At 40.2% G+C, this 15,679-nt stretch overlaps 1 protein-coding gene across 5 annotated transcripts in view; it reads right to left on the bottom strand.

Annotated features, from left to right (window-relative positions):
- APP (amyloid beta precursor protein) overlaps positions 1-15,679 on the bottom strand; it is a 208,376-nt gene that overhangs the window by 102,678 nt on the left and 90,019 nt on the right. For all 5 annotated transcript variants that reach the window (XM_071562894.1, XM_071562884.1, XM_071562914.1 and 2 more), the window contains exons 4-5: positions 9,247-9,359; positions 7,588-7,781 (exon numbers count right to left, since the gene is read on the bottom strand). In XM_071562894.1, the coding sequence (XP_071418995.1) occupies positions 7,588-7,781; positions 9,247-9,359 (307 nt within the window). The remainder of the gene's footprint in view (positions 1-7,587; positions 7,782-9,246; positions 9,360-15,679) is intronic.

The following is a 15,679-nucleotide window of genomic DNA, read 5'->3' as shown; positions in this document are numbered from 1 at the left end:
ACCCTTCTCTGCAAGTCAGTCTTCTACTAAATATGCACTTTTTGATGCCATGATCCTGAAACAAGCTCAGCATTCACTTAAATCATACAGGCTGCCTGCCCAGCTAGAGAACTACTTTCATCAGGGGTCACAAAAGCCTGGGTATCTTCTACCCATCACTTCTTCAATTAGATTAATTTTCTCCACCCACAGCCTCATCCATCACTTCAGTTAATGTTTTACACTCTAATGGTGATTGGATTTGCCAGCTCAGCATGGCTGTAATTACCTCTCCAAGTGATCTCTCAATTCCATTCTAACCTTCCCTGTCCTAACAAGAAATCCAACATTTATCAGTCTCACTAGAATTCTTACTGTTCTGGTGTCCCCAGGTTTTCTGAATTTTATTTTATCAACTCCAAGGTAAAAAGTAAAAAAAGTGTTATTAAAAATATCTATAATGAGCTAGTTGAATATTAAGTAACATGAGAGACAAACCCAATTAACATAAGAATGTGAAACACAGACTGTGCTAATAGTATAGGAAATATGTGAATAGGACATAATACTTCTAGTGTTCTCCAACATAAGCAGTAACATTATCCCTCCAATTTAGTGATGCCTTTGTTCAATTTATAAAGACAAACAATTAGGTTTTATCATTTAAATATTTATAAAAACACAGACGTTTTGAGATAAGCTCTCTCATTACTAATGCTTTAGAATAGGTACAAAGCATTTTTTCCTATTTCTGTTTCTACCAGTTCTACCACAAAAATCAAAACTTCTGATCAATTAGTTGAAGCATTATATTGCAAAACACCTCCTAAACTATCTCCCTAAATGAATTTAGTTTCCCAGAAATACCAATTTAGTGATGGATAACTCTTGTAGTGCACATTTCACCTATTTCAATAATTGGTGTTACTCTCTAATCATGGCAAACTTCAGAGAAAGGGAAAAAACAAGGAAAAAAACCCCAAGTTTGTAATTCCTAGTGTTCATTTTAGGGCACTGACTCCCAATTAGGGACAACTTGTATTACGACAGCTGATGAAAACACTGCCTCTGGCTGTGCCCCTGTGTCACACACAGATGAGCTCCCCACCAAGCAGACTCTGAACCACTGCTGGCACAAGCTTTCCTCAAATTTTTAGGGGTATGAACAGTCTACAATTCAGCCTGCACAGAATGGAAAAAGGGAAATCTTTTTATCCACCTAAATCTAAGTCATTTCCTGTTCCTAAGGCAGAACGTGCAGTACAGACCTTTTGTCCAGCTTCATGTCTGGTTCAGCTTTACCAGCTCAAGTGCTGGGGAGTAAGGAAAGGGTGGATTTTTTTTTAATGTCATGGTTTCTGAAGGAATCATTCAGAAGATTCCCACTGGAGCATTCCTCACTGAAATTTTAGAGACTGACTTTCCAATTTAATGAAAAAGCTTACGTCAATGAGAATTCATTGTTTAACATGAGTGACAAGATGGCCCAAAACCAGAGGAACACTTGAGAGACAAAATGTTAATTTTCTCTTTCCTCCAGTGAACATGTTTTCAAAAAAGAATTTAGCCTCAACACTTCTCTTTCTTGATGAATTAATGCTTTTAGCTTTAGAACAGCAAAAACTTCAAAAGGAAGGACAAGAATGCTGGGGAAGAGTCAGAAGCACAAGTCTTAGGAAGAGTGGCTGAAGGCACTGGGCTTGTTTAGCATGGAGAAAAGGAGGCTCAAGGGGGATGTCACTCTCTGCAACTCCCTGAAAGGATCTGTAGCGGGGTGGGTCTCTTCTGCCATACGAAAGGATGACAGGAAATGGCCTCAAATTGCACCAGGGAAGGTTCAGATTAGGTATTAGAAAAGAATTTTTACTGAAAGAGTGGAATTGGAGTAAGTTGCCCAGGGAGGTGGTGGAGTCACTGTCTCTGGAAGTGTTCAAGAGACATCTGGATGTGGCACTTGAGGATATAGCTTAGGGGTGACTATGGTGGTAACAGGTTGGTGGTTAGTCTGGATGATCATCTTTGACAGCCTTCAGAATTCCGTGATTCTACGTTTTTCTTTTCTTTTGGGCTCAGAGCTGGACTTGTAATTAAGGCTCATATTTTTGACTCAGTGTTGCAAGACAACATTTAGAACAATGTAATTAAAAGAGGAGGAAGAAGAGGGAAGGATGGTCAAGAAACACACTGTCACTGCATACTAGACACAAGCATAAGGAAACATTAAGAAATCAAAGGATTTAAGCAGTAAGAGTCTCTGAAAGACCTGACCCTCCCCCATGATTTCTTCATCTGCAACCCTCCATACTCACGACACCATCACTTTATCCGTCCTAGTTTTGCCTTTTCTTCTCCATGTTGAAGCCATGTTTGCTTCCTCCAGCAAATGCCAAAGAGAATCAAGTATTCACCAAAGCAACAGATAAGGCTGATTAGAGCATTTTGGTTACTTTTTCTTAATCTCCCTGGTCAGCTGCTATGCAATGGCTAGAAATATACCTGGGTCAAACAATCCCCCCCAAAGGCTCTCCTTTCATGCTGTATTTTTAAGTACATTTTCTGGGGGTGGATGGAGAGATGAGCAGGGGAAAAAGAAGGGTGTGAGGAGGAACACAGGGAGATGCAATGGGGAGGATTTTTGTTTTTGAACAGTCCTTGTCAATGAACCCCATGAGCATATGGAACACCATGTAAGCTTGCAGCATTTACTTGCTTTCACCTGCATTCACAATCAAAGCATCAACATCTTCCAGGCTCTGGCCTGCATTACATCTCCTACTGCTCTGGCATGCCAAGACCCAAACAAAAGGAATTAGGAAGGAGCTAGTCAAAAGAACACCTGCAAGAGAAAGGACAATTTTCCAAGTATAGAAATTACTAAATCCCATTAAATTTTACTTTTAAAATTCTTACATGACCTCTTGTATACTATTAAATTTACTTGCTTATGTGTCACTCTACACTTTAGGGCATTTATCATAAACTTGTACTACAGGCAGATATCCCAACTGTCTGCCTACTTTCTGTCAGTGCAGCAGTGTGACATACCACAAGGAGTCATGGAGTTGTTATAACAGGTCGGGATGCTGGATGACTGTGGCCAAGTTAAACACACCTTGTGACTGCCTGATTTAACGACAGCATTGTGGTGAATTCAGATTGTAACTAATTTGATGTTGAGGTTAACTTGCACACATTTGTGGAGAGAAGACTCTGGGTAAATCTTTGTAACATTTATGTCATACATAAGGATGGTAAAAAGAGCTAGAAAGTAAAAAAAAAAAAGAAATATACACTTCCTCCATTGTCAGGTGAGGGATTTCTAACAATTTACTCAGCAAAGCAATTCTGCTGGGTCCCTGTGACTCCTCTTCCCCAAAGAAGCATAACAGGCACATAGATAATAGTGGTTTCACCACTAGAAAAACTGACTAGTTTCAAATTCCTTTCAGGATTTCTTGGATTAGCAACCATTTTTCCAGATACCACTGACAAAAAACCCCTATGGTTCTTGACAGAGTCAAAAAGATACATCGCTTTAACTACTCTTTTGGAGCATCTGAGGGACAAGCACTCATCCTGGTACAGGGTTGCAATACCATAGAACAATATAATTGTTATGCTATATAGCACAAATTTGTTTTAGTTTTATTCAGTTACCTAATTATCAGCACAAAGTGGACTGTATCCTTTTGGATTATTTGTTGTAGTAAAAAAACTACCATATTAACTGTGCTAGTGGAAAGTATGAACAAACCATAAAACTTCACTTGGCAGAAGTTTATGAGAAATTGTAAACCAAATCATTATAAAATACACTATTCCCTACAAATACGATATTTACAACACTGCCCCATCATTACATCAGCTTTTTATACTTCTTACACACCAAACAAACAAAATTAATTTAGCTTAACCTACTGAGGAGAAAAGAATGAGAAATTAAATCTCCTACTTCAGACCTTGAAAATACATTTAAATGGTCTGGAAAATGAGACTGGGCTGAAGTTAAGATACTACCTTGTGCCTCTGAGCTTTGGGATGCACAGAAAAGCTCTCCATACTCTCAACAGTGAGACTCACAGAGCCTCAGCTTTCCTGCTGTGAAAGTAGGGAAATGACAGCAGACTGTTTCCTGCATGGGAAGGAAAGCTTGGGAGGTCTCACATGCACTGACAGGAAGATGAAGAGAGGCAAACGTGAGGCAGATGTAAAAAGAGAAAACCTGCAAGTTTCAAGCTTGGCCATCCCTCCTGAAGATGTTCAACCTTGGACATCAAGAACACCAAAATTTCCAGCAAGTGCCCATGTACAGGCAGGAGGGCCAACAGGCACTGCTGAGCCTCAAGGGCAGCCAGAGCTTGCAGGTCACTTGACTGAGCTGTAACTATGCAGGGAGAGCTCTGCAGCTATACTGAAAACTAGCACTTAAATCTGGCTGTCCCTTGGCAGACTACAAGGTAAATGTTAATTAAAGGTGTGGGTAACAGCAAGGAACGTCACTGCTGACAAATGCTCATGACCTCTTAGAGTTATGGACTATTTCAGGATGAGCATGACATAACATGAATTCAAAAGCACATGTGGATCCTGCCTCTTGGCTTCACGAACAAAACAGGGACGTATATATATCTGTATATATGTGCCACCCATCCCCAAAATACACCCTCACACCTGACTCCAAGTACTGCCAACAAGCCACACCATGAGCAAGCCATATCCTTGTATGTCCAGACCCAGGTGTTGGTCAAATGCAGGGGAGGAAGAACATCCTTCTATGACTGCACTGCTTTGCTTCCCCCTGCACAGAAAAAACACTCTCGACAAAACCAAAAAGAAAACACAGCGCTCCAGGGACAACTGCTGGAGGTGAAAACACAATAGTCTAAAGAAGGGCATTTACAAAATGAACGGCTGCAATGTGATTTCCTCTAAATATTCAGAATCATAAAAGAAAATATTTTAAAATTGAGATCTGAATAGCTTGATATATAAAGATACTTCAAAATATATCACCTACATTTGTTGGATTCTGATCTGTCACAGAGTGTTGAGAAATGAAGATATAATAATCTGCTTTCCAGCCTGTCACCTCTATCTCATACTTGTCATCTTCCCTTTGATTGGGGTGGCTCACAGCTTGGTATTCATGTGGTATTGGTAACTAATTTTAGCCAGAAATCATGACTTATGGGAAGAAGAAATCAGCCAACCCCGTAACTGCTGCAACACGAATGCTGTGGAATTCCTGCCTCAAACTTCTGGCAGAGCAAGAGCACGAAATTCTCCTGAACAACCAGCTTCTGATTTTAGTATCTTTGCATGAACAAAAATGTTTTCCAGTACTTGTAGCAGTGACCACCAAAACAACAGGCAGAGCAAACACAAGAATACCCCAGAACAAGCCACCCTTGGAAGGCACAGCATCTGTCCCATGATTTGAAGTACATCCTGTGTGTGTTAAAGGCCATCAACTGGAAGACACCAACAACTGTGCTCAGCTGACCTGACCCAAGTAAAAGCTACTACAAATCTTGAATGAGGAAAATACTTTAATGGATACAAAATTTAAATTACCACCCACTACTCCACAAAAAATTATTTTTTTTATATGACTAAATTTCAGGAGTATTCTGGCTCCAATGCACATAATTTAAATGTAGCTGGGAAGCTAAAGAGGCAACAAGAAATATGAGTGAGTCAGTCTAAAAGAACTACCAGTTGCTTGGCTTTCTATCTGCAGATGAAGTACAAGTGCCCCATAAAAGACTCTTTCATTTTCCTCTTGCAAGCACTTCTGTGGGAGGGGGAAAAAATAAATCACTATTTGCTTGGAACTTCAGAAATGGATTGAAATGCAATTACAGTTCCCATTCCTGGAGGATACAAAATTTATGAAGTTATTCTTGAACTCATCTCCTCAGATATTAAACTACTTTATGAGGAACAAAATGGACTAGAACAGTAAATTAAATGTTCAGTGACAAACACAAAAAAGATAGAAATAAATGGGATACCTGTCTTGCAAACAGAAGTACTGTATATACACCTCTGTGAGCTCTCTTATTTAAAATAATTTTGGAATCCTTGATCAAATAAATGAAAGAAAAGATTTTTATGTACTTTATGTATAGGTGTATAGGTAATAAACATAAGTTACCTATATAACACGGGAAATAGGTATGTAAGATAGATCTATGTGTCTATCTTCTGTGTGTGTATATATGATGAAAAAAATTAAATGTCCTAATTAGAATGAGGTCTGCACTCCTTTTCTATTCTAAAACAACATCTAAACATCCCATACAAATCTAAATTAAATATACAGCAATGACACAGCAACAGTCCAAAGGCTGCTTTACAAATACTACTGAAAGGGTTATTAAATCCACTGACAGACGTTAGAGGTACAAATGAGAAGAAAGCCCAAAGGTATCAAGATGGAATATGCAAAGTTGCTTGATGCTTCTTGCATCAAACAATCCTGACCATTCACCCCTGTTTATGACTGGAGTCATAAAACTGGAAATTACCATGGAGAAATATATTTTAAAGTTATTCCTTTATTCACAAAGGACTCTTTCCTGCAATGCTTACTAATGCTTTGTCACGAAAGACTTAGATGCCCACCATGACATGTTTTCTCATTATTCTAGGTCTTAATGGCATCTCATCACACCAAATTATGGCAATTCCATCTCTTTCCTTCATCTCTGCACTGTTCCTCAAATTGTTTCCATCTGGATTACTAAAAAGTCCAAACATGACACAATTCACAACTCTTAACTTTCTGTATTGTTCATGTAATTTGGGCCCCATTTATTTTCAGGGTTCTCCTTGAAACCCCTTACAACCAGCCCCAAGTTTTAGACTTTGTGTACAATTTATACAAGATGCAGTATCAGCACCTGAGAAGTAGAAACACTGCACTAGCACAGTCTGAAGTGATGAAAGCCTGGAGAGTACAAAAAGAATTTGAACACAGATCTTAAGTTTTATGAAGAAGGCAATTTTGGAGATTTATGTGCAGTAAAGATGAAGGGTAAAGGCAAGTTTGGCATCTTCCCATCCACCACTGACTTGCCAAGGAAACCTCCATACTCCACCTTAACAGCAGCGTGTTAATGAATCTGTCAAAGGCTAGATATTAAAACACATTTTCTTTTAGATCACATTTAGAAACTAACTGTCAGCAGAAAAGCATTCTTACAGTAATAATGCCTATTACAAATGAAGATATTTCAAAACTTCCACTGGTTATGTTGGCTCATTACCTGGTGCAGGACCCCAGATTGCACACAAAGCATCTTAAGAGTACACTATTTATCACTTAGTTGTCAAAAAGTATGTATTTAAGCATTTTTGTTGTAAATATGGCAATACTTTTCACTGAAGAAATTACAAAGGCATCAAAAAGCGCAGTAACTATTTTAACAATAAGCTTTTCTGTACAAAGATGAGTAGAACAGAACACTGATGCTTTCAATTGCTGTAGGTGCAAGTTCATGTATACAGAGCAGTGACTCTTCCACACTGAGGTCTTTTAGACAGATTTTTGACACCTTTAATATGATGCTCGTAACAAGCTGAAGGGTACAAAGTCACTTTTACCTTCCATCTGCATAGTCTGCATCTGCACCTCCCCACCAGACATCTGAATCATCATCTTCAGCATCAGCTGAGTCAAGATTGTCACTTTCCTCTGCTAAGGGGCAGCACACAAACTCCACACCACGGAACTTGTCGATCCCACAGGGCAGCAGCATGCCATAGTCATGCAGGTTCATGCTCTTCTCACTGCAGGACTGCAGAAAAGAGAAAAAAAAATAGCAACAATATTGTCATAGAGGAAGATGGAAAAAACTGTCCCAGACCTTGAGAAAACATGAAGGGGCTGTTTACTGCCCTAGGAAGGATAAGCTGGTGAACTGCACGATCTCTGGACTTTGAAACATGATTTAGAAAGGTCAGATGTGCATTCAATGCCTGACCACAGATAGCTCCCTGGCAGTGTCCACACAACCTCCATAAGCAACAAGCTCTTCTTTCAGTTTTTCCCACTACAGAAAGATTTGTCTCCTCTCATATACATGACAACTCCATATCCTCTTGTCCAAAGTCCTCACAGGCTCTGCCTCATAAACAGCAAACGTGAAGACAGAACAGCAATTTGATGTACTAATCCCAATACTGATGCATTAATGCTATTGAGCAGTTCATGTAGGATAGATTAATATTTGAAAGACCTGTTATACTGGAAGCACACTGTATCTGGTCTGACATATCTGCCAGTACATTTCCTCCTAGCCTTGTTGGAAAACATTGTGCATAATTAGACCATATAGATATAGTGATGTAGGACAGAAAGATAAATTTATGTATGACAGGTGAAAAAAGGAAAACAGTTCAGTGGTGCACAGTGTTCTTCCAGGCTACTGCCATTCCAAGTTTGGCAGTAGATAAAATGAACTAGAATTTCCCTGTGTGAAGGTTGGTGTCTTAAATGCTTCATTTAAGTACGATCCAAGTAAAAACTGAAAATCTGAGAAGCTGCTGAGCATATTTCAAATTTCATCTCCAGAAGGTGGGATAACATACAAACTAAGAGGTTCCAAACAAAAGAGCAGCCAGAAATCTCCTTGGAAGCTCATCTCGGCTTTTATTCGTAAAACCTCTCTATATAACGAAAAAATGTCCAAAACTCATTAGCAATTGTAACATTAAGTTTATTTCTGTTTTCAGTAAAGCACTGGTAAATTGTAAAAACTCTGTGCCTGACTGCAAAATGTGTTTGGCCAGTCCTAGTTCTTATCAGCTCTCCTACCCTTCTCTGCTGAATTTCATACAGTGCACTCTCTGAGACCTGTTTGATCTCCATGGGCACCTGGCATACCAATATCCACAATAACTAATGGATCATATTTACCCAGGATGATGATTAAAGCAAAGTCTAGGCATTTAGTTCCAGAGCAGCATTAACACGGGAAGCCAGAGGAGGCAGAAAACATGGGGGGTGTGAGTGGATGAGAGATAAAAAACAGTGCTATGAAACAGTCATTGTTCAAAGGTCAGTGGTAAGTATCCAGTCATGGACTCAGATGTGCTCAGATTCCCATTTCCTCCCTTACAAAGCAGAACAAAATGCCATTCATTCAAACATTTGGAACACTGCTCTTTGTTTTCCATGTCAGTGCTATATTTAAAGTCATCCTCAGAAAAGTGACACAGCTTTAAAGGAGAAAGGCAGGAAATTTTAAGACATGAATATACCTCTTTAGCAACAGTATGCCAGTGCAGGTGAGTTTCACACACATCCATCCTTTCCTGGTGAAGGAACTTGCACTTGTCTGGCACCAGAAGGGCATCACTCACAAACTCGCCCACTGCAAGGAGAAAAAAAAAATAAATTAATTTTGCTTCCAATACCTCATCCTGTTAAGCCTCTACCTAGGCATAGAGCAGCTTTTGTGAATGAGTGGCAGGGTCTGTTTGCAGGTGCTTCCATTATGACCTTCTTTCAACTTGCCATTGGAAAACAGCTTCTTTCTTTGATCTCAGAAATACCACGTTACGAAAACCTCAGTGTATATTCTAACTTCCATAGACCCAGGGTGAAACTTGCAGGATCCATTGCAGACGTATGTGGTGCAAAATTAAGTTGGTGGATCCAGCTCCAGGAAGGGGACTAAGGGGACAGGAAGAGGGTGTGAAGGGTTCTGAAATATTTAAGTTTTTCCAGACAAATCTGACACCAACAAATTGTTTCAAACAATTTAGGAGCATTTCTCCTGAATCCCAGCACTAACAGCAACACATTCACCTCAGTTATTTTTTGATGGAGCCTCTTAATTGCAATCTCATTTCATCAGCCAGATGAATTCAGGTTAGCCCAGAAGGCTGATAAGCAAGTAGAGCTCATCAGGCAGGGAACAAGATGATTCATGATCACCAGAGTATCTGGTCAGACTGAAGTGGGGAAAAAGGCTCAAGGACATAACTGACCAGAGAGTGGTCTGAATTCTAAAGTAGAACAAAAATTTACATGCTTATGAAATAAACAATGCTCACAGCTTCAGAACTGACAAATAAGAAGAAACACAGCTCCTAAGTAACATGATTTATTAGACTAAAACCACTGTAATTCTGTACAATTCTGCTATTAAAATTTAATAACCTCCAACATGTTTAAAGGGAAAAATTACAGAGTACTTTCAAGAAGCCCATACACTGAACAGACATTGGATTGTGAAAGCACATGACTCAGCTGGCACAAATCATCAGCTCCTTGCAGACCTACAGGTCTGTAACCTCTAAAAAACTACAGCCTGTGTTAAATGAAAGAATCAAGGTGGTCCGATGGCTGTAAGGATGTAATAAAAGGTTAATTAATCAAAAATAGATGACTACAAGTTTACTGTTCAGTAGAGGGTCATCTTTGGGACCTGATGAAGTGGTCATTGAGACTTACAATTAAAAAGTCAGTTTTAAAACTAACCAAGACCTAAAGCATTAGAAGAAAGTAGAACTTAAATATATACCTTTGCTAACCACTGACACCTGTATTTCATATGAAATTCCTTGCTGTACTTTAGTGCTTTTGATCTGAAGCCTTTAAAGTCAGTCAGTTTATGGGAACCAATAACTAGTTTACTTAAGTCAGTTAACTAGGAAAAAAGGACTTTTTTATTTTTATCCTTCCCTAACACACTCTAATGTCTGCAAAATTATTAACAGAAATGCTTTCTAGAGGTGTCCAAAATAAACTTGCAAAATGAATGAGTTAGAACACTTTCTGGTAACCCAAAATTTGCATCTCCTGTTAAGTCTCTGCTCCTGGTGGCATCACATACAAATCCTGCAGTGAAATTTGAATAAATTTACAGCTTTGTAGGGGACCAGCCTGTGACATACCTGAAGCAACTCAATCCATAAATAAATGGTAATTGTTAATGCTCCAGTGAAGTACCTGAGCACTGGGCGAGCACAGGGATGCTTTGCTAAAGACTCAAGAGCATCTTGATGTCACCCTCCTACTACATGATGACTTCATTCAGAACTGCAGTTATACCCACCCTTCTGGCTGTTCAAGTACACAAAACATTCAAAGCAGCCTTTAGGGCAAACATTTATATAAAACAACAACAACAAAAATCCTGGAGTGGGTTTTACTCCAGCAAACTAAATCCAATGCTTGTGTGTGAGCTTGTGTCATCTGATCTCTGACACACATGAGCACAAGTACAAATACAAACACATCTGACAACCTCTGCACAAAGCTATTCTATTCGCCTTAACACCCTGTAACACTGCCAGAATATTGTGTGTGTGAAGCTAGAAGGCAACTAATGGTATACCCCAGAGTGCTGTGCCAGTCCTTCAAACAGACCTTGACAGATTGGAGAGGATCACAGAACGGCAGCCTGAAGTTCAACAAAGGCAAGTAAAAGGTACTGCACCTGGAGAGGAATAACCCAGGCATCACTACAGGCTGAGGGCTCACCTGCTGGAAAGCAGCTCTGCAGAGAAGGACCTGGGAGATCTGGTGGACAACAGGCTGTCCATGAGCCAGCAGTGTGTCCTGGGGACCAAGAAGGCCAATGGGATCCTGGGATACATTAAGAACGGCGTTGCCAATAGGTGAGGGAGGTGATCCTGTCCCTCAGCGCTAGTTAGGCACATTTGGAGTTCTGTGCCCAGTTCTGGGCTCCTCAGCACAAGAGAGGCATGGAGCTCCTGGCGTGGGTCCAGTAAAGGCCACAAAGATGGTGAGGGGAATGGAGCATCTCTCTTACAAGGAAAGGCTGAGGGAGATGGGCCTGTTCAGCCTCAAGAAGAGAACTGAGGGGTACCTCATCAATGTCTGACAGTGTCTGCAGGGAGGTGTCAGGGGATGGACCAGGCTCTGCTTGGTGATGCCCAGCAATAGGAGAAGAGGCCACAGGCAGAAACTGATGCATAGGAAAGTTCCACTTGAACATGAAGAAGAACTTCTTTACTGTGCCTGTGACCACACTCTGGAACAGATCACCCAGAGAGTGTGTGGAGTCTCCCTCTCTGCAGATATTCAAGAACCATCTGGATGCAATCCTGTGCCAACCTTACCCATTCTGGGATTCTGTGAAAAGTAACAAATACAATGTACCACTGAGTTACAGCCAGCAAATGAAAGATAGAAAGCTTGTATGTCCAAATTTCTGGGCAGTGCAACCAGAGCAGACACCATGGTGCCATCAAAAGTATGCACGAGTATGTAATTAATAAAATAAAGCACTCTAATATCCATGGAGAGAAGGGCAGTTGTTCAATGTACCACTCTCTCATTACACAAATTATAATAATTCAGGATTGTGAAAATCTGGGCAACAGCAATCACTTGCAACTTTACATGTGATTTCTATTGTCATTAGTTCTACTTTTTATTACAAATAAAATATAATTGTCATTACTTAAGACGTACACAGAGCTCATGTTCTAGAAACTTTTTCATTTCCTTTCATGATAATTACTACTGAATTTTAAATGTAAAGCTTTAACCTTTTGTTCTGTTTCTGTTGTTGCTCTTTTACATAAATTATGGCTCAAGTGGCAGTTCGATGAACCAAACTGAAGTCACTTGACAACTGCAACATTTATTTTGCCTAGGCTAGTCTAAGAGAAACACAAATCTCCCATAAAGAAGCACTTCTAATACTTTTACAGGTAAGCGTTCACCTGTATCACTCCAGTCCATGTTTAACTTTCACTGCTGCTGAGTCATAAGACTTCAAGGATTTTTTGCTTTTTTGAACGAGTAACCTGCAGAATATACAGGGGACAGAAGCACACAATGGAAGAACAATCCTGCACCTACAAAGAGAGGGAGAAAAATGCATGGCTCTAAAAATAAGGAAAAACTGTAATACTGTTTCTCTTTGCCAGTACACACCACGACTGAGAGCACTGTTCTTCAGTATATTTTTTGACCAGTGGAGCATTCCAGTCCAGTGCAGGCTGTAATTGCTACTACCAGGTGCTGGTTTTGCAAAATGCAACTCCTGTATTATTTTTATTTCCAGCACAGCAACATACTGACTTTGTATCATGCTGGCTGTCCTCAACACCCCATTCTCAACACTCAAGGTGAATGTGCATCGCTCCAGGCAGCAGCACTGCCTTAAAAGCCTTAAACCACAAACACCACCACCAACACTACCTCTGCCTTATATTTATCACTATTTTCCAGTACTTCTCTGCCTTCTTCAGTATCTCTTGTATTTTGATTACAGCTGGAAATTGTGCTTTGCAGAGGTACTCTAATAATAAAGTGTGATAGCACCATTTGTCTGATGGTGAGCTCATATATCACTAAACTCCCTCAAGTGATCCAACACACCAATAAAACAGCTACTTGAATTGCAGTAGCTGCTTACCCACACTTGCAGGAAAGGGCTGGACAAAACCAGATCCCACTGGCTTGTGAGTTTCAGGCCATCTGGAGAAAACAGCCCTGAAGGAGAATTCTGAGCAGAGGTCATGTTACCACATTATAAACCACCACCCTATGCCTACCACTCATTTAGCTGAAGGCCAAGAACCTGCTGCAAAGCAAGTTGCTTCTTGCCAACTCAAACCTTCTACTGTGTCAGCATAGTAAGTTACAGTTTAATTTCATTTTACAAATCTCTTCCTTCTTCCCCCACAGTGTCAGTAATCCCCCTATTAATACCCAGTTGTCCATTATGTTTGTAGCAGATTCCTTCAGACTGCCCCATCCAGGTGTATCACACATCATTCAACAACAGTTTTAACAGAGGTTATAATGCCACATTTTAAACAGACATTATAATGCCACATTTTACTATTTACTAACTTTATTTCAGTCAAGTACATCCTATCCTCCGAAAAATACTCTTGGAACAACAACAGAATCTTTCTTTTTGTAAAACCAAAAGTTCTGGACCAGAAATTTCATTTTTCAACACAGTTACTAAAGAAAAGCATTAAGAATCAACCTCTAATAAAACTATTAGGATTATAGTGAAGGCACCCATTCACTCATTCTTTCAAATGTTCTCTAGGAACAAAAAGGCACAGCAAGTGGGTACACTCATAGCAAGATGACTGCCCGATCTGGTTAATGGAAGATGTCAGGGCAAAGTAATCACAAATAAAAATACCGTCTGAGACATGGTCCTGATCAGTAGATTTGTCAGTCACTGCATAAACTAGATGGGATGTGAGTATCCATCCAACATTGCACAGAAAGAAAGCAAAGATAAGGTGATAAATGTAACAGAACAAAATCCATGACAAAATCAAACACCTGCTAGCAGATGGCTGCAGATAGTTAGGCTCTAAACCAAAAAACAGGCAGGTTCAAATTATGTTCAGAGGAGTACTTTCAAGCAAAGCCTGTGCTAACTTTTGCACGAGGAGGCAGCACACATGCTGAGGCTCTAGGGCTCAAGGCTTCATTTTAGTGTCACAGATGAGAGCAAGGGCCTTGGTAAAACAAATTTACAAGCTCAAGTGCCTGCACGGTACATATTTGAGAACACTGATGGAAATGTGTATTTCCCTGTGAATTGGCATAGATTATCCAGAGCCATCACACACTTGGTATGGGCACCGAGGAACAGTCAGCCCTGAATCTTTCCCTGTCCCACTTCCATGAGGCTTTGCTCTGCTGCCCTGGTGCAACACCTCTGCCAGCTCTTGTGCCCACCCAGCCACATTTCTTTAATACGTATTATGCTCCGCATACACTATTATATCTATTTAAGCAGCCATGTAACTTTAGGTACTTTTATTAAGTGCAATGCTTACCTAAGTCTTTATGTGTGATGCTTTCTCACTTTTAACACTGGGAATTAACAGCTGCAATTTGCATCACAGTGCAAGCCAAACACCCTGCTCTCAACTGGCAGGCAGTAATGCTTTCTTGAAAATGCTTCTTTTCTTCAGGAGTCCAGAAAAGCAGAAAAGATGCAAAGTATCTAGATACCTTAAAATTGCATTTAATTTTTCAGTAAAATGGATCAGCAAGCATAATTATCTAGGGATAAAATGAACCATGGTGCACTTTGTTATATTAGACTCTATCTTCAGAAGAAGAGGAAGAGTCTGTATCTGTCAAACGTGGTTTCAAGGAGAATTTGCTGCTGTGCCCATCCCCCAGGGATGGATGCCTGCCCCAGCCCACGGTATGGCTTTCCTCTGAACTTGGGCACAACACACGTTAAGCCAGACTGTTAAAGATCTTCAGTCTATTTTGAAGGATTTTAACAGCCTATAGTAAACAAGGGATTTGCAGATTTCTTCAACCTCAAATTTAATTTTAAATAGAAGCTAAAGGCCTCTCCCTAACACCCAATCGTGAGCCAACAGGAATGCAAGGTGGTGTGTCCCAGCAGCTTGAACCACCAGACATTTTTCTGTTGAGTAACAACTCCTGTCCATAAAACTGCCTCCGAAAACAGCTCTGTAGGAAAACTGTTCCCACTCCACCACTTTATCTGTAACCTGCAATATGAATTTTCTTAAGAAACCCACAGCACTGAAGACAGACACCAACACAGACCCAAAATTCAAGGTCAGGAGCCGAAATGACAGCACAACCTGCACATCCACCTCCGGGTCATGAAGTGGGAACAGCTGCAGCCCTTCTGTCTTCCAGAGGCTCAGCCAAAACCAACAATGACCCTAGACAGGTCTCAGTGTCATC

This window comes from Pithys albifrons, chromosome 1 (assembly GCF_047495875.1).
Source record: "Pithys albifrons albifrons isolate INPA30051 chromosome 1, PitAlb_v1, whole genome shotgun sequence".
NCBI lineage: Eukaryota > Metazoa > Chordata > Aves > Passeriformes > Thamnophilidae > Pithys > Pithys albifrons.
Note: the sequence above shows the minus strand (reverse complement) of the source record. Positions and strands in the feature narration are given on the sequence as shown.